This window comes from Tamandua tetradactyla, chromosome 20, assembly GCF_023851605.1.
Source record: "Tamandua tetradactyla isolate mTamTet1 chromosome 20, mTamTet1.pri, whole genome shotgun sequence".
NCBI lineage: Eukaryota > Metazoa > Chordata > Mammalia > Pilosa > Myrmecophagidae > Tamandua > Tamandua tetradactyla.
The window spans coordinates 49,104,547-49,124,422 of NC_135346.1; the positions used below are offsets into that span (position 1 = coordinate 49,104,547).

General features: G+C 41.6%; 1 protein-coding gene across 8 annotated transcripts in view; it reads left to right on the forward strand.

Moving 5' to 3' along the window:
* The window catches only part of TENM2 (teneurin transmembrane protein 2), a 652,889-nt gene that overhangs the window by 246,159 nt on the left and 386,854 nt on the right, over positions 1-19,876 (forward strand). Inside the window, exons 1-2 of one of the 8 annotated variants that reach the window (XM_077137594.1) lie at positions 1,271-1,772; positions 2,304-2,386. The exons of 4 other annotated variants lie outside the window; for them this stretch is intronic. In XM_077137594.1, the coding sequence (XP_076993709.1) occupies positions 2,371-2,386 (16 nt within the window). In that variant the 5' untranslated portion in view covers positions 1,271-1,772; positions 2,304-2,370. Of the gene's footprint in view, positions 1-705; positions 1,001-1,270; positions 1,773-1,881; positions 2,387-19,876 lie in introns of those variants that run through there. 3 more of the 8 variants (XM_077137597.1, XM_077137598.1, XM_077137595.1) reach the window with 3 other exon arrangements.

The window sequence follows — 19,876 nt, forward strand, 5'->3', positions numbered from 1 at the left end:
ACTGAGAGGAACCTCTTCTCACTGACAGCATGGTCGTGCCCCCACCTGGCCGAGACCTCCTTAAGGGTCAGCGGGCCGAGTGACCCAAAGCTCTGGGCCTCGGAGCCAATGCTCCATCCTAAAATCATCCTACAGGGCAACATGCATCTTTCACTTTCCCTCTCATCAGATCCTTGGGTGCCTGGGTGGTTGAATCATTGTGCAGTGTATACATGTGTGTGTGTGTTTTCTATACTCTACCTAAGAAATTGTACCTTTTCATGTGTTGTTGAAATCTCTGCATCTTCCTGCACAGGAGCAAATTTCCCACCGATCTGCTGGTGGTGACTTTGCCCCTCTGGGTTCTTCTCCACGGACCCACATTAGGTTCCCGTTCCAGTGCTTCCATCTCAAACATCATTTTCTACCCAGGGTATCTGAGTTGGGGTAGTAAGTCACTGGAAGTGACAGTTACTTAAGAAAATGGGCACAACCCAGGAATGCCTGTTCCAGGACAGCCTCTGGAGAGAAGCAGGCTGCTCATTGCTCCTAATATGTTTTTGGAAGAGACAACTGACTCTCCCCAAATTGAGGGCTTGCTGGGATAAGCTGACTTAACCGGGAGGTCCTGCTGAGGGTGGTTTCACTAAAAGGTGCCTGGGGCTTTCGCAAAGTGAAGTCACCTCCGCCTGCCAAGCAGAGTCTTTCTAGCTAGCCACCGGGGGAAGTCCATAGCCCTCTCACTACTCCTACAGGGGAGGAAGTGTCTGTCATCATCCACCTTTGCCGTGCCAGGGAACAGTTCGTTCTGCCTGTGGCTAATAAGCCCAGCTCAGAATACATTGTTGAGCTATCAACAAGAAGGGAAATGGCAGCCTGAAACTGGGAGAAGTGTTCATTTTGCTGAAGAACAGACTTGGGGACAGAATGATTGTTCCTCTTGGCTAAACCAGTAGACTTCCATAGGGCACCAAGGAGCATTTGCTGGGTGAGCGTGACTGCTGTTCGTCTAGCTCGGAAGGTTAGTCATTTTGCTAAATATACTGTATTTCCCTTAACAGCTCATTCTAAACCAGTCTTCCATGGATTCGACTAAATGTTTTTGGTGCCTTGTCAGCTGTGCTGCTTTTCATATCAGTGCTCCCCACCCCCACCCCCCAACCTGGGCAGGCCAAGCATTATCTGAACTTTCTTCCCAGGAGTCTCTTCTCACTCCCGGGAAAGTATCCCTTCACCCTGGCTTATCTGCCATGATGGCCATATTTCAGTGCTCTCTTGGCTTCTCGTGGATGAGTTGGGACACGCCTCGAAGTGCTTTTGTTTCCTCTGAAAGAGGTTGAATCAGGGAAGAGAGAGGGAGAAAAACATATATGTGGGAACAATTTAATTGTATCCATGAGGATTCTTAGTAATCAGGATTCCAGTGTGTGTTTTCCAGAGCCTAGAGCTGACATAAATAATGTAGCGTACCTCGCTTTGTGCAGGCTTGCTGAGGAATGCTGATGGAGAAAAAGCCAAACTGGGATCTGAAGCTCCCGGCTCCCGGCACAGCCTTTAAAATCCTTTTATTGAGTAGTAGTTTTAAAACTGCAGCCAGGGCCTTGGCAGGCAAGGCTGTATCTGCCAGGAGAAGCCGAGAGGAGAGTAACTTTGGAGGAGGCTGCTTGACTTGGTTTTTGGAGAATGAGAACCCTACATGGTCTGGCTGTCTCCAGCTAACGATTGGTTAATTTCATTTTGTTTCCCTAATCCCAGAAGGAACAGGACAGCTCTGTCAAGTCCCTGAAAGCCGGGTGAGTGTGCCGCTGTTACTAACAAGATATGACCAGCCCCTCAAATGTAGTTAAAAGCATCTTGCTGGCCTTTTAGTGGCTCTTGCCTTAATGGTAAGAGCCAAATGAGCTTTGCGGGACAGCTAACCCCAAATGAAGTCCTGCCGCGTAAACTCATTTAAAGGCGAAGTGTGCTTTGGGGAGAGCCAAATGCCGCAGTTCATTTGCAGGAAGGAAATGAATGTGTCTTTAGGTGGGATTTTTCCAGGTCTGCCAAGCCAATCTCCAATTGGAACATCTTCCAGGTTTGGTTTTAAAGTGTAGCGTAAGCCTTGTGTTGACCACAAACCATGGAAGTAAAGGCAAAAGGGGGTGCGGGGAGGCAGTGTGGAGTAGAGACATGTTAGAAATAAATCTCTGCTGGAACATTAAGGGATAGACTCTGGGCATTCAGTAAGAAAGATAGCTATTCCTCTGCTCATGTTCTGGTGGTTTAGAGAAGGACCTCAGGGAACATTTGTTTTTGTTTTGTTTTGTTTCCTTTTGATTAAGGCGTTTGGGGTCTAGAAAAGAAGATTAAAGCAGGATCCGTTTAATTTATTTAGTTTGCCTCACAGACATGAAGCTTCGGCATGGTAAGTGTCAATTACATTCCTACTGGTTTGGGTGGCTAGTGGAGTATAGGAGTTCTCTAATGCGCGTGCTGAACAAGGGTCCGTCTAACCCTTTCCAAATCCGGACCGTTCTACAGTCTTTGGAGTCTTTGGAGAGTAATAGAAGCTATTGTGTCAACGCAGAAAAGTTTAGCTGGCCTGGGAGGATTTATATGACTTTCCCCATTTAGGGATGGCTGTCTCAGCTGTTGATGATTTGACAGTTATGGGGTCTCCTTTGGAACCCCATTGTAACCCACAGCCTCAAGCAAGGCTTCCATATTGAGGGTAGTAGCATGCCCATCTGTGAAATGGGCATGAGACCTGATTAAAAATATAGCAACTCTGCTCCTTGAAAGTGTCTCAGTCATGACTGTGAATATGTAAAAAGGAGAAAATTACAGTAGAGAAAGAGCTCAGGTGTTGCATGCAAGCTGTTCTTGTAAGACCAAGGTTAGAAATGTTTGAAGTGCCCTTAAACTGTATTGTTTGTTGTTTTTATTTATAAGTGCATTGTAAGGAGCATTGTAACTGCAGAGAGAAATGCAGTGCTTCTTCTAAACAAAATTCAGTTTTTATAACCTAAGAAGTGACCTGAAGGAATCTGAGGAATTGATAGCAGGCCGTGGTTCTTGGATACAAAGTCATGGATTCATGTTTAATTTAACAAAACATTAAACATTTCATGTTTAATTTAATGAAACATTAGAGCACTAGGATTTGTCACCTTCATGACAGAATGTCAGGACTGTGGGATGGTTTCAGAATATATGTTCTTTCTGCAGAATTCACATGTGACACTGGAAATGTTTCACATCCAAAGACCTATACTTTTTCCTAGGGATCTTTTTTCCTCTAGTTAAAAAAGGAAAAGTAAAACAACAAAAACAACACATTAAGCATGCACTACTACTCTAGCTAATTTTAGGGGGGTTATTAACAGGCATTTAGGCAAATCTATTAACATTTAGCATCCGCACAAATGCGGTTGCATTTCTACTTTTTTGTCCTTCTGATAAAATAAGGACAAGGAAAGAATGGGCATTGGGACCATTTGTTAGGAGTTAAACTTTTTGTTAAATCCATTTGGATTTTTTTAATGAACTATTTAAGAAGGTGGGGCAAGAGCTACCAGGAAAAAAAAACAAGTAAATGAATCAGATTTATAAGGATTGTAACCCACGACACAGAGGCAGCCCTTTGTGCTGCCTCGCTTGCCAGATCTTTTCTTAGCCTGGAATAAGTGGTTGGAGGTTGATACTCCTACTTTGCCTTTGGCTTGTGATGGAAAATTTCCCTTTCTGTATCTCACAGTCCTGAAGTATAGATATGCGCTGCCTTTCTCCCCATATTTTGCAGATGGGCGGGGCTCTTTTTTCATCTGAATGAAATGTTTAGCTCCTTTCTATGGAAAACAAGCACTTATGTTTGAGCAATGAAGGCAATTACCAAAACATGTAACATGCATGTTGGTGTGTATATATGTGTTTATACTCATACTCACACACTCACAATATACAGGCATGCAAAGCACCCCTCCACACACCTAAATGGCTGCATCCTTTCATTTGAATTATCTCCTGAACCATTTCTGTAATGCTGTATAAAATGCAGCATAGAATCAATTGAGTGTATTGTTTTGTTTTGTGGTAACAGGAGTGCAGATATCTCTATATGTGCAGTTACTTTTTGTGCCTTGAAGTGACTGAGAGCAGATGCTTCAGAGAGAGATGTCATATTAATGCAATTCAGAGAAGCATATGGCAAGAGAAAAATCACTGTGACAGTTACTGACCTGTAGAGCAAGTGGCCTTTTTAACCCTTAGAAAAATTGTTTTAACCACATCCTAAGCAACAGCAGATACTTGATTTGGTTGAATAAATGTTCAAGTCCCTTGTATGTTGCATCCTTGGAAAGGGAGGACAGAAACGTGGCCTGGATTCATAGAGAGCCCACTGTTCATTCCCGGGGTCAGGAGGAGTGGGGAAGCCCACTGGGACGTGGCAGAATGAATGGTGTGCACCTTTGCACAGCCCGCTGCTGGGAGCTGCGTCTGGGCACGTGCTCTCAGCCTCGGGGCCTGAGGACTGAGATCCAGTTGGGTGGGTTCTGGCTGACTTCACACCGGCTTGCGATCGATCGCTCCCCCTGATTTCCTCCCCTCTACAAAGCTCAGCCCCAGTGGGTGGTTCCTGGTGGCTAGAGGTGCTCCCAGGAGCCCTCGCACGCAGCCTGCCTGCACCTTCCCTGGCCTTTCCCTGACAATTAACCTGACATGTGCAGGTGGCTCTGGTGGTCGAGGTTGACAACTTCACCACAGAAGGCCCCTTCTGAGTCCTGCCTACATGCCCAGCGCTCCCATAGCCACTGCAAGGAAAAGCAAATGAAACATGGATCCCCCCTCAAGGAGCTCATACTCTAACGGGTAAGACGTATTAACCAAAACCCAATGAAGGATCCTGTGTGCCAGGAGAGCAGAGGAAGGAGACTTTGGCATGGTCGCGGTACCTGGAAGGCACGGAGAAGCGGGTATCCAGTCCTCAAAGGAGGCCAGGAAAGGCTGTCAGGAGCCCCTTTGTCCCAGGAAGTAGCGGTTCGCCTGGCAGACGCGGGGCAGGGCATGGAAAATGGTAACACTTGGCAGGTCAGGGAACTTCAAGTGCACAAGGCACGAGGAAGGCAAAAGATTGTGCTAGAAAGATGAACAGAGCCCACGTGGTGAATAGTTTTCCATGCCATAGAGTCTGAATCTTCTCAAATAGGGCACAATCTCAGATGTCTACAGCAGCTGAGCAATTCATAGAAGCAAGCAAAGCAGGGACTAGTGCATATCAAAAACAGCACTGCAAGGGCTCTTCATGTGAAAGCTGCTAAATTTTACAGTTTCCATGACTAATTCAACTTAAAAAAAAAAAAGAAAGTTGCGGGCTACCACTGTGTGGGACAAAACAAATCACCTGTGAAAGATCCCAGATGGAGCCTGGGGGCTACTAGTTTGCAACCTCTGCAAATAGACAGTAGGGAGCCTGCTAAAGGATTTAATCAACTGGTTAACTGGATTCAAATTTGAAAAGACTTTAGAAAGAAACTTTTACAAAGATATAAATAGTGTGTTAGGGGAAAAAAAAAAAACAGGGATTCTTTGACCGCCCCCCCAGAAAATCTAGTCATAAGAGAGGACAAGTTCATGTTTATACCTGGATTTATATTTGTATATATTTAACAAAGGCTGTGTTTGGATTCCTTTAAATAGTCAAAGTTTCTGAAGGTGGAGTCTGAAAGCAGGTTGAAAAGCTGACTGAAGATAAAGACATGCCCAATTTAGCATGTTACAGGTTTTGGATTTTTGTTTTAATCCCTTTGGGTTATTTTTGTTGTTTTGGTTTTTGTTTTTTTTTTCATGTTTTTGTTTGTTTAAATTTTCTCACCTGCAATTTAACTTTTTACTATTATGACAATGGTAGAGGTGAGAATGTCCTGGAGGTATATATCTTTTGAGAATATAGCCCCCCTTGAGTTTACTTGGGATGGTGGAAAGAAGGCTGGGGATGACTCAGGAGCCTTCAATGGTTAATCTTGATGCCCTTGACCTTGCCTCATCTGCTTCCATTTGACCCTCATCTGGACCCAGGCAGGGACAAGCTGCTGCTTCCTCGTGGCAGTCTATGGGGCAGAACCTCCCAGGAAGGACTGGTTCAAAGAGTCCCATCATTGGGAGGAGAAGCGGTATCCCACAGGCCGTGCCATTCTAAACTGTCAGGGCTCCTTCGTGAGTTAAGTGCCAGGCTGGCCATGGGAAACCTGCTATTGAGCCTTGGTTTGGAGTAAGAGCGCTGGACATTTAGCATTTGTTGACATGACTGAGCTCTTGGTGCCCTAAATTATCTGTCTGAAGAGTAAATGGAAGTTCTTCTCAACTCTATGCTAGTAGTGCTAATGACAATTTTATTTATATATATATATATAAATCCAAGATACCATTCAAGCACCAATTCCGCAAACATGCCACTGTTTCTGAGTTCCAGAGGCTCCCGCCTTCCTGCCCACATTACCTTCCCACTGTGTACTCTTGCAGCACACTCGTCTAACAACCCAGCACCTCCTGTGCCCCTTGCTTTTGTTCTACTCTAGGCAGGTCCACTGTGGTACTCAGCCCCTTTCCTTTGGTGTGTAAAGGAAAACAAACAAACCAAAAGCATACAAGCAAACAAAATCACCTACCCGGGATCTTTGAGTGGAGCAGACATCTCTGAAAATTGGAGGAGAAGAAAGATTTTCACGTGCCAGCAATGAAAGGAACTTTAATAAAATATTGAATGCCCCTGGTTGGTTCTATCCATATGTGGCCCCAGCACCCTGCTAAAGGTCCCTGCTGCCTCTCTCTCCCCTCTCTTTTCTCTCTCTCTCTCTCTACTAATAGGCCAGAAATTTAAAAGTGCTCTTCCCACTGTGCTTATGTGAGCAGTTGAGCACAGTCTACCTTTGTACCCCTAAGCCAGTCCCTGTTGCAAGAGCAGAGATCACATAATGCACTCTGGCAACAGGAGCCAATCTCTTCTGGTTGCATCTCAGCTTTCTCACTTCTGCAATAGAGAAGACAATAGAGATGTATTCCCTCACAGATACGAGTAATGCCATTGCAAGCCACTGCCCCTTACCAACCTCCCAGATACCAAGAAGGAAAAAATTGCTTCTTTTTCATTATTGTTTTAAAACACAGTTTTTCAGATCATAAGCCCTTATTATGTATTTCATTATGCTTTTCAATATCCTTCCCACATGGATGATGGATTGATAGGGTGATTGATTGTAGAGGCCGTGTAGACAAGAGCCAAGAACGTGGACTCTGGAGCTCCACCACTCATTAGCTGTGTGACTCTGACCAAGTGACTTTCCGTTCTCTGAACTTCAGGTAAAAGAAGGGTAATCCTCGTTCGCCCCTGATTGGCTTGTGTGATTAAATAAGATAATGCCTTGTGAATGCAGTTATCTTAGAACCTAGCACAGACAACTGTTATCTGATTTGTCTGTGTTCCATTTCAGCATTTCATTCTGATCAACGTTTCATAATGGGATTTTCCCTCCATTTCCAAAAGAATTTCAGTTTAATTTGGTAGGGTGCTGGGATTCTGGCACAGGCCAGTTCATGCCTCACCCCAGCAGGTGGAAATTGACTCGGTGTTTCGTGATAACTGATCAGCCTCCTACTCAAAACAGGAGCTGGCCAGCCCTGCTGCCTTCCTCTAAGCAGGCTTTCAGTTTAGTGTATCTACTGTGACCTTTCTCTCCCTATTGCTATTTTAACCAGACAGCCAACAATCCCCTAGGTGGTTCAGAATAACTGGCACGAGCAGAACGTTTTTTTTTCAAGCAGGACATTACAAGAAACAGAAATGCTTTGAATTATGTCAATCATCTTTAATAGAAGAGAATCCAATTGTTTGCTCTCCGTTTGCGTCCTCAGAGGGTGGGGCTGGCGAGGGGGGGGCAAGGAACAATTATTGCAACAAAATTTTAATCAACAGTTTCAATAACAATATTGAATTAAAAAGTTACTAGCTACTAGTTAGAGCATGGCTTATCTCATACAAGGGCAAATCAGTCATTCTGTGGTGATTAACATCTATTCAGAACAGAGAATGTATTATGGGTACTAAATTATCACTGGAATTAATGCAGTCTTTTTAAAGGGTTTAAAATATGTTAATAAATACAGTATTCCAGCACCTGCAGCTCAAGGAACCAAAGTCATTAAAGATGGATATAATTATATTTATTATTGCAGGGATCTAGGTAGGGGGAAAAACAGTTTAATGAGCATGAATGAAACACGGGTTCTTTATTTAAAACTTCTTACCTAAAGAAACTGTTCCCTTCGAGAAGTTATTTCAGAGAATCATAGAGTGAGAAGAGAACTATATAAAAAGTAAATCAGGGATGATTTCCAACGTCTGGGCAGTGAAATTCCGGGGTGCACTGAGGGCAATGCAAAACACCCCCACTTCCTTCCCACTGAACTTAATATGGAATTCAGCTTCCACTGCAAAGCCTGCCATGTCTGATCAGCCTATAGCCCCTTCTCCAACTTCAGTTCCTACCGCTTTCCCACTCCTGGTCAGCCCAAGACTCACAGAGTGCCTCGTTTCATTTTCTCAAGCACTTCAGGCTCTTTCCTACCTCAGGGCTTTAGCACATGCTTTTACCTCTACTTGACTTTTTTTTATAGCAATAATTTTGTTTGTTTGTTTGTTTGTTTTTGCATGGTCAGGCACCAGGAACCAAACCCGGCTCTCCAGCATGGCAGGTAAGAATTCTGCCACTGAGCCACTGTCCTACTGCCCTCTACATAACATTTTACAGCTACTTTGATGTAGCAGTTTGCCAGGCTCTGTTCTAGACAGTTTTTAAGTACTAGTTAAATACTTACAACAGCCTGTGGACTAGGTCTCCATATCACCCCCATATTACAGATGTTGAAATAAATCAGAGAGAAGCCAGTGTTCTGCTAGCTTGACATCCCTGTCTTTGCCATGATATTCTGAGGTTTTATGGCCTTTTGGTAACATCAGCTACTTCCATCCCTAGGATCCCAGCTTAGATGCCCTCCCTGACAACTTTATCTAAAGTCACTCCCTTGCACCCCCATTTCTCTCTCTCAGGATTCATAGTTAGTCCTTTGCAGCATCCATTAGCACTATTTAAAACACTTGTATGTATGCATATTTTTAGTTGTCTTTTCCCTTCTCTTCTCCATCAACATGTCCATGAAGGCAGATACAGCTTTTGTTCCACACTTGAATAAATAATATTTTTGCTCATATGAGATAAAGATATATATTTTTTATGTATCTTGCTATATATATCATATTTATTGGAAAAAAGTCTTATATATTCTCAAACTGATGCATAAAATATAATTTTGTTAGGAAAGGTAACTCTTTTTTGTGATTAAGTATTTTCTTGCTCAATTGATATTAAAAGAACAGTGTAATATAACAATTTCTGGGTTAAATATGGGTCCTCATGCATGGGAATTGTTGACCGGGTCTAACCCCTTTTTGGCTGATTAGGAACTGGAGGACCTGAAAGGGGAAGATGCATTTTCAAGGTGGGGAACTACTTAGGGTCAGGGTTCAGTAGCTAAACCTGGTTCGTGTCACTTGCCATCCGATGTGGATTTGGCTTGCCACCTTCCTCCTACTGTAGCCTGTGCCGATAGCATTGGGAAAAGCCAATCAGAAACAAAGGAGGTTTTTCCACCTGACTCTGGCTGCTATGGAAAACATTGTGCGTGACAGGCCGGGAGCTGTAGATTGAAGCTCTCTTATTTTTTAAAATCTTGGGGATATTTGAGGTGAGAATTAACTGTCTGCCTATCCTCGTGGCAGAATGCATTTGAAATGCTGCTTCCCCTTACGAGGTGGAAGAGGAAAAATAAACAAACCCACATCGTCTGGAATTAAAAATGGGGGTCCCAGGGCTATGTATCATGCCTACCGCAAGACACCAGCCTTGGAGAAATCGCCTCATTTTTCAGGATTGCTAGCTTTGTTGGGGGCAGAGTCTGGCTGCTGTAATCCCCAGCACCATGATTCTTTATCATCTGGGAGCCATGAATTACCTAGAGAATCTGATTAAAGTTTGGGGCGCTATGTCCAGAGAAAAGGACATGAAATGTTTTGCGATCATTTCAGGGAGGTCATAATACACACTTTTGTTCATTTATGAATCTCCAAGAGGCTCAAGTTTCCAGCTTATAAAGTCTTAGTAGCACATAGTAAGATTAGTTAATAATAGCTAATAACTGTTAAGTTCTTATCATGTGTCAGGCACTTTGCTGATTTACATATACATATTCACATAAATATTTCACTTAATCCTCAAGTATCACAATTATTCCCAATTTACAGATGAGGAAACTAGGGGTCAGAAAAGCTAAATAAGCCAGGAAGTATTTGGAACTTGGATTAAAACCCAGTTTACCCAATGCCAGAGCTATACAAAGATAGCCATAGAAAGTTTGCATAAAGTAGGCCTTCCCCGGTTTGCCTGCCAACCTAGGGCTTCCAATTTACAGATGTCCAGTGGGCTGATGGGTCCTGTCTGAATGTGAAACTCTTTTAGGAATATTCAAACTGGATTGTCACCACACTTTGTAAGAGACTATTAGTGTGAAGTGTTTGGTTATCTCTTGCTTTCCTCAAGAGGATAAACAGTGAACCCATTAGAAGTTGTTTAACAGTGTTCCTTAGTCCACTTCTTCTTTCCTTTTTAATGGAAGCAGAAGTCATTTTCACTTAGGCAGGGGGTCTTATTTTGCAAGTTAGAACTAATAGTTTTAGTGGAATTAAATATCTCTAAATTTGTCCTTTTTTATTCATTGGGCTTTATCTAACCATTTGATCTAGTAATTAATTTCTTAAGCACCTGCTTTGTTCTAGGGGAAGGTTGGGGAGGTTGGGCCCTGAGAATAAAGGAATGAATCAGAGATAGCCTCTGGCCTCAGGGAATTTATAGTCTAGTAGAGGAGCATGTAGGCAAAATGAGGGTAATGCTTTCTGAGGCTCGAAGTATGGTTGTTGCAAAGGAGAGAGTGGTCAGTTCATTTTCAAAAGCTTGTGACTATATGCAAAAGACAGACCTGGAGAAGCAGCTATGAAAACTCCTGTACTGGGAGTTCTCAAACTTGGGTAGATGTTAGAATCCCCTGGAGGGGTCATTAAAACACAGATCGGACTTCCGGAGAAGATGGCGGCTCAGTAAGACGCGCGGGTCTTAGTTCCTCCTCCAGAAAAGCAACTAAAGAAACAGAAACAATACGAAACAGCTCCCGGAGTCACGACAGAGACCAAAAAAGACAGCGTACCCCATTCTGGAACGGCTGAACGGGTAGGGAGAATCCACTGCGGTGAGATACCCGAGGGGTGCACGTTTTCCCGGCTGGGGTGGCTGGCGTCTGGGGTCCCCTCCACGCACGTGGCTCCCCGGTCTGACTGGGAACATTGGATAGCGGGGCCCTCCCGTCACGCTTGGCGTCTCAGGCCAGCTGGGCAATTTGGACCGGCACTCCCCCAAGCCACGGCCAGCGACCCCCGCCTCCACGCGCGGTTTCCCGGGCGACTGCCCTGCAGACAAACGACCGCCACGAGCGCCACCTACTGGGCAGGAAAAGAAAAACAGAGCCCAGAGATTCCACAGAAAAACCTTTCAACCAGCTGGGTCCCACACCCAGGGAGATCTGATCAAATGCCCAGACACCAGCAGAAAATAATGGATGACGCTCGGAAAATTGAAGATATGGCCCAATCAAAGGAACAAACCAATAGTTCAAATGAGATACAGGAGCTGAGACAACTAATGCTGAATATACGAACAGAAATGGAAAAACTCTTCAAAAACCAAATCAATAAATTGAGGGAGGACATGAAGAAGATATGGGCTGAACAAAAAGAAGAAATAGAAAATCTGAAAAAACAAATCACAGAACTTGTGGGAGTGAAGGACAAAGAAGAAAAAATGGAAAAAACAATGGATACCTACAATGGTAGATCTAAAGAGACAGAAGCTACAATTAGTGAACTGGAGGATGGAACAACTGAATTCCAAAAAGAAACAGAAACTATAGGGAAAAGAATGGAAAAACTCGAGCAGGGAATCAGGGAACTGAATGACAATATGAAGCGCACAAATATACGTGTTGTGGGTGTCCCAGAAGGAGAAGAAAAGGGAAAAGGAGGAGAAAAACTAATGGAAGAAATTATCACTGAAAATTTCCCAACTCTTATGAAAGACCTAAATATACAGATCCAAGAAGTGCAGCGCACCCCAAAGAGAATAGACCCAAATAGGCGTTCTCCAAGACATTTACTAGTTAGAATGTCAGAGGTCAAAGAGAAAGAGAGGATCTTGAAAGCAGCAAGAGAAAAACAATCTGTCACATACAAGGGAAACCCAATAAGACTATGTGTAGATTTCTCAGCAGAAACCATGGAAGCTAGAAGACAGAGGGATGATATATTTAAATCACTAAAAGAGAAAAACTGCCAACCAAGACTCCTATATCCAGCAAAATTGTCCTTCAAAAATGAAGGAGAAATTAAAACATTTATAGACAAAAAGTCACTGAGAGAATTTGTGACCAAGAGACCAGCTCTGCAAGAAATACTAAAGGGAGCACTAGAGTCAGATATGAAAAGACAGAAGAGAGAGGTATGGAGTAAAGTGTAGAAAGAAGGAAAATCAGATATGATATATATAATACAAAAGCCAAAATGGTAGAGGAAAATATTATCCAAACAGTAATAATACTAAAAGTTAATGGACTGAATTTCCCAATCAAAAGACATAGAATGGCAGAATGGATTACGACCCAGCAATACCACTGCTAGGTATCTACTCAAAGGACTTAAGGGCAAAGACACAGACGGACATTTGCACACCAGTGTTTATAGCAGCATTATCTACAATTTCAAAGAGATGGAAACAGCCAAAATGCCCATCAACAGACGAGTGGCTAAACAAACTGTGGCATATACCTACGATGGAATATTATGCAGCTTTAAGACAGACTAAACTTATGAAGCATGTAATAACATGGATGGACCTAGAGAACATTATGCTGAGTGAGTCTAGCCAAAAACTAAAGGACAAATACTGTATGGTCCCACTGATGTGAACCGACATTCGAGAATCAGCTTGGACTATATCTTTGGTAACAGAGACCAGCAGGAGTTAGAAACAGGGTAAGATAATGGGTAACTGGAGCTGAAGGGATACAGACTGTGCAACAGGACTAGATACAAAAACTCAAAAATGGACAGCACAATAATACCTAAGTGTAATGTAACTAGGTTGGAACACTGAATGAAGCTGCACCTGAAATATGGTTTTTTGTTTGTTTGTTTGTGTGTTTGTATCTTTTGTTTTTGTTTTTTTCTCTTTCCTTTTTATATATATATATATTATTAGTATTATTATTTTAATTCTCTTCTCTATATTAACATTCTATATCTTTTTCTGCTGTTTTGCTAGTTCTTTTCCTAAATCGATGCAAATGTACTAAGAAATGATGATCATACATCTATGTGATGATACTAAGAATTACTGAGTGCATGTGTAGAATGGAATGATTTCTAAATGTTGTGTTAATTTCTTTTTTTTGATTAATAAAAAAATTAAAAAAAAAAAAAAAAAACACAGATCGATGGACTCCACCCACAGAATTTCTGATTCAGTGTGTCTGGTGTGAGTCTCAGAATTTACTTTTCTAACAAAAACTCAGATTATGGTGATGCTGCTTGTCCAGGGAACACACCTTGAGAACCACTCTTCTAGCCTTCCTAGAGGAAAGACAATATAGAAAATGCTCCTGTTGTTTCCTGATTTTCATTCCTTTAATTTTGAAATACCTAAATTTACCCTCTCTCTGTCTTGCTATGTGGTGTGAGTTTATTGATAAAGCTGCATGCCTGTTTTCCAGCCTTTAAAAGTATAGTTCTTTTTTATCTGCAGGCTTTTCTTTTTCTTTCTTTTGTCTCCTTTTTTTTTTTTTTCTTCATTGAAGTCCCTGACTTTGACCTCTCATGGGTAGGAATGGTGATAGCATGCTAAGAAAAAAAAAAAAAAATGTGCCCCTTATATGAATTATGAGTTGTATATTTTCCTGTGCAGCTGAGTCTGTGGGTATGAATGCATTTCCCAGGCAACACCGTCATCAGCACTGTTCCTCATAATTTATCATGTCTCACAAAGTACTCTGGACCTGCGGAAGGACCATAAATAGACAACAGAGCAGAGTAGTCAAATTTCAGACTCACTCCTACATATCCTTTCATCATCTCAGATCCTGTATGGCCCATATTACTTTCCTATAGGAGTAAAAGAGAGGGGCAGAGTACCTAAGCAAGTCTAAAACAGTTAAGTGGTTCTTTAAAAAAAAAAAAAAATACGATGGCCTTTTCATAAAAAGAAAATGAGAACTCATGTCAAAAACCAATACCAAGTTCCTACATTAATGATTCTTTCTCTTTCTCTTTATTTTGGGAGTCTGGTTTGCATAGGAAATTAAGAACGTTGTGGACAGAAAGATGATCATTTGTCAATCCCTTGCAGCAGTTTTCCCAACAGTTCCTTCAGCTCTAAGTGCTTTTAAGCATCTGTCAGGATTATATGATAGCCTTAATGGGAGGAAACAACAACAATAACTGCTGTTTGCTGCATAAGAATGAATTGAGTGGTTCCCTCCTTCCTGGGCTACAGTGAGAATGCCTGTGATGTCCGTTTATGGCTTGGTACATGCAGCTGTGCAGTTACTGTTTACACTTAGACCTTAAGTTGTCTGTAATTTTTATGCATGTAGGAATGATGCCAGTTGAAAGAGAGAATGGACCAAAAAAAAATATTTAGCGTCTCAGAGATGAGACAAGTCAATAAACAGCTTGATTACTAATTCATTCAGGAAAAAAATAATGGCTTTCTAAACTGAAACGACCAAATCCAATAACTAACTGTTTGTCAGGGCAGTAATAATGGTATTTGTATCTCTTTTAATTGGCGTTAACCTTTCCCTTCATGTGTGCAGTATTAAAAAATTAAAGAGGAAAGTATTTAGAGGCATAGATTTACGGCACTTCGTGGATTACATGCTTTTAATGAGGTCAGGACAATAAAACATCTGAGCAGAACCTGCTGCCCAGTGATGAATTACTCCCTTATACAATAGATAGACTACAGCGTGTGCACACGCATGCATGCGCGCGCGCACACACAGGCTAAATGCTGGTCTATATAGCGCAAATGATTCCTCACTTTGATGTTGAGCTAGCACAGGATGTTCCCAATTTACAGCAAAGAATGTCAAGAAATGTTCAAAATACGTAGTTGCAGTAAACTATCTGAAAATAGAAAGTTTCCAAACAAAATACATCGTGTTTATGTAAAAACTTAATGTAAGTCTTTATATGTAAGGATGTATATGCAAGTGTGGAAGGATGGGTGGGTGGATGGGTGGATGCATGGATGGGAAGGGAAGATAAGGGGAAAAGGGAGAGGAAAAGGAGGGAGAGAAAGAAAGGAAGGAAAGAAGGAAGGAAAAAAGTAGAAAGGACGGGGAAAACGTGGAAGGATGCACACAGCGCAGCTCTGTGTTAGCGTGCTCTGGCTTATAAGAGCCAATTACACAGCATCCTTTCCCGGCCCCATTCTTAGCTTAAAATCCGAGATGGTGGGAGTATTTATACCACAGAAATAAACAAATGTTATGAATCAGGCTTTTTTTTTTTCCTGGAGAGCTAGTTGTAAAGCCTTTATCAGCACATGGACACCAAACTATTCAGAGTTTCTATCTAGAAAGTGGGTTTATTTGGAGAAGGTAGGGGTGGGGGGTACTGGAAGGAAAACATGACCTCTTTCCTCTATATTTTATATGTTTTTTTTATTATTTGAAATTTTCTTTGAGCATTTATTATTTTTACGATGAAAAGAAACATTTTATTTTACTTTAGAATTAACCTATCACCCTGAAAACATTTTTTTAAAACTTAGAAATAAATCACTTTTACTTTATGTCAGGTACAAATTACTTATACAAGGGGGAAAAAATCATACAAATACAGACTCCAGTGACAGAGGACTTAAGACTCAGCTGCAGGTATGTCCTTTGATGGTGAAAACTTCCCCAGTTTTTCCAGAGCAGAAGGAACCACAACAAAAGCATTCACCCAGATGAGTCCAGAGGAGTGGAGTGGGTTGAGTCAGATCCCATTCCTGGACAAATTCTAGTGAGAAAAGGCACAAGATACCTCCAGAACTCAGCTCCTCATGCTGGCTGGTTGCCACAAATCTTGTCACATTCTTTGCCTAATCAGCAAACTAGAGTAGGCTGTGCAAAAAACATCGCTAATGAAGAGACAAGCACCCCACTTTAGATAAAAGAGCTTCAGTTGCACAGGAAATGTTCTAGCCGTGTGGACCATTCTGACTATCACTGAAATATGGACACTTAACTTGTTTCCACTTTGAAATGCTGAGATCTCTAGTCAGCCTTATAAAGGGGCAGAGTGAAGAAGGCTCATGGTTTTCCCTTTCTGTTCATTTTTCTAAGTTGTTCCACCTTCGCCGACAGCCACCAACGCCAGGTGATATCCTACTTTTGACAGAATTGCTCCTCTTTTCCTGTGGACACTTGCAAGTGGAAGCCTAGCTCATGGCATGAACATACCCGAACTGCTAATGAAAACAGATGCTTGGTTTTACAAACAGTTATTCATTCACATACCCAAATTTGCATTTTTGTGTGCCAGGCACTGCATTAGGTATGGGGACGCAGTGGTTAACACATCAGGCAAAGACTTTGCTTCGGTGGAGCTGACTCCAGAAGGTAGAGACAGATAGAAACAAATAAACCAATTTAAAAAATAGCAGAGAGTAAGCTACATTTGCAAAACATGAAAGAGGGGTGTGTGATAGTGGAAGGTACTTTCTGAGGAGGAAAACTTTGAACTGAGATGGAGATGACAGGAAGGAGCCAGCCATGTGCACGTTATTCTACAAAATGTGTCTTCTAAAGGCTCTTTATGAGGCCTTTTCTGCACTAAAGGAGAACTTTTTAAAAACATTTTTATTGTGCTTACAAATATGCAGCATAACGTTTCCCACCTTTGTTAAATGCATTTCACATGCTCTGCCGCCATCAGCACCCTCCGTTACCAAGACTTTTCCACACCCAAATGGAACTCTGGACACGTTAAGCATTAACTCCCCATTCGCCGCCCCACCCAACCCCTGGTACTCCGTAATCTTCTTTCTGTTTCTATGAATTTGCATATTCTAGTTATTTTTTTATGAGCGAGTTCTTGCACTATTAGTCCTTTTGTATCTGGTTTATTTCACTCCACATGTGTTCATGATCCATCATGTCATAGCATGCATCAGAATTAATTCTTTTTTAACAGCTGAATAATATTTCATTGTAGGTACACACCCCATGCTGTTTATCCATGTGTCCACTGACGTACACTTGGGTTGCTTCCTTCTTTTGGCTATTGTGAATAATGCTGCCATGAACATCAGTGTGCAAATACCTGTCCTGGCCCCTGTTTTCAATTTTTGGGGGTCAGTACCGTAAGTGGGATTGCCAGGTCATTGGGTCAGGCCTTTTAAGATACATGTCCAGAGAAGGATAGATTATTGATGCTTTGTTTCTTTCCTGGTAACACTTTCAGAGCAAGCTCAGGTGTTCTTCACTGCTCCAAGTACTTTTTAAAAATAGTCAAAACCGGGATTGGTTGCGTATTTGTAGCTGATTTCATGCGCTTAAATACTCCCAAGGGTGCTTACTGGTTACTGGTCATTGCCATCAGTGGCAACAATTGCATGATGGCCACATAGGTGCACACCTTCCCCTTCTCATGTAAAAGAAAAATAGAGAATAGGTCACTCCTGATTTGAGATGTCATAAACTATGACATCTCACAGTTGTGTCTGTACTATTCCAGCAAAAAGACAGCAGGATAGAGGGGGACTGCACATAAACGTGAAGCCAGGAATATTTAGGTTCAAATCCCTGCACTGTCACATACTCTATGTCACTGAGCCGAATATTGATCCTCTCTGAATATAGAGTATCCTCGATTATGACATAGCGATATAAAAATGCCCACTTTATAGATTGATAGTTAAAATGAAATGAAGGCATGTCTACAAAGCACCTGGTTTGGAGTAGCCTAGCGCTTCCTTTTAAAGAAGTTTCTAGATACGTTGCTAAACCATGACTCACTGGAATGAGGCTGTCATCACAAGGTGACAGAGTTCTTTCATCCATCTTTGCTTCGGTCTTTCTGTTGGATGCAGAGCTGCAATTTGGGACTTGAAGCTGCAACAAAAGTTTGCCATTTGTGCAAGAAAATTGAGAATGGCTGCCATTCTGTTACTATGTTGCATAACTGAAGACAAAAGAGGCAATGCTAATTGGGTACTCATCAAAGGAAACATCCTTCTTTTAATCCTTCACTTATTTAGAAGTTACTTTCTAACCTTCCCCTAGCCCATTCTCCCATCCCCTTGCATCCTTTAGTCCTTTTTTACTCTCCCTGAAGTTCCAGAAATAAAGCTGAGCACAAACTGGAAAGAATTTCTAAACCACATGATGTGGGCTGGGCAATTTATACAGCAAACTGCATTGCCCGAGAACAGAATTGTAAAGACATACATGAATGCTGACTATTCCTAGGAATAATGGAAGCTGCATATGAATATAAAAAAACTAAAAAAAGAAAAAACTTGGGAGAAAAATAAACACAACAGAATTAGCAAGGTAATGTTTTTATGTTATTACCTTCAATTAACTAAAAATATCAATACAATATATTCCTCAGACTGTCTCTCAAACATCCCCCACCCCTACTTTTTAATGGGAGCAGGGAGGTGGCTGGGAGAAAGAATACTCACTGGATTGAGAAAATAATTATTATTCCTGAGAAGTACAAATAATGGCTAAAAGGGGCCTTATTTTTTATTTTATACACATCTACATCGTTTGATTATTTTTTTGAATGAAGCTGTACTACATTTTTGAATTTTTAAAATAACACTTTTAGAAACTGTTGGAGCAGAGGGAAGAGCTCCTCTCTACACAAGACAGCGAGGTTGTTTTTAAGTAAGTTTTGTTAACAAGTGACAATTACTTTTTTATGATACATTTAAGATAGTGAATTATGAATGACTGAAAATCCCCTCCAGCCTAATTGAGAACCATTATGTCTGGTAATTGCCACTGATTTCTGCAAACAGTCATTTTTCTCTGGCCTATTAACATAATTTGAATTTTTAATTGCCCTTCATAATTGTCTATTGGAGTTAACAAACAGTCCCACTCACTAACGGGTTGAGGCCGACCCCTGCCCAGGGAGCTCACACCAGAAGCACCTAGATCACTGAAGGCCACTCACACACTGGCGGGAGTGTCAAATCGAGGTGGCATCTTCACCAATGCCACCTTTACCAACGGGGCATCTTTTTAAGGATCTGCTGAGCTGTGGTGTATTTTCAGACTGAACACGTCGAGTATGCCCATTTTGTTTTAAAACTGCCTTGCCAAAATAGGAGGAGCATCACACTTCCAGAACTTTCATCTCAGTCCTTAGTGTTTCCCTGTGGTAAGAGTGTACATTCTGGAAGAAGAGAAAAACACACCCCTCTGTGTCCTTTTCCTATAGGATTCACGGTATAATTAAATCACTGACATTAGGAGGGCAGGATTCCCAGTGTGAGCACACACACACATACCCCACAAAATCACTTTATGATCATGATTTAAACATTTAGGTAAATTCAGGAAAGTATGAAAAAGAAAATTCCCTATAATTCCACTAATAGCATGTATTAAATTGATGCACAAGTGCATATATATATATATAGTATATATAGTGGTTTCTCATATATTTTCAGACATTATTTAATATCCTTCTAAGATG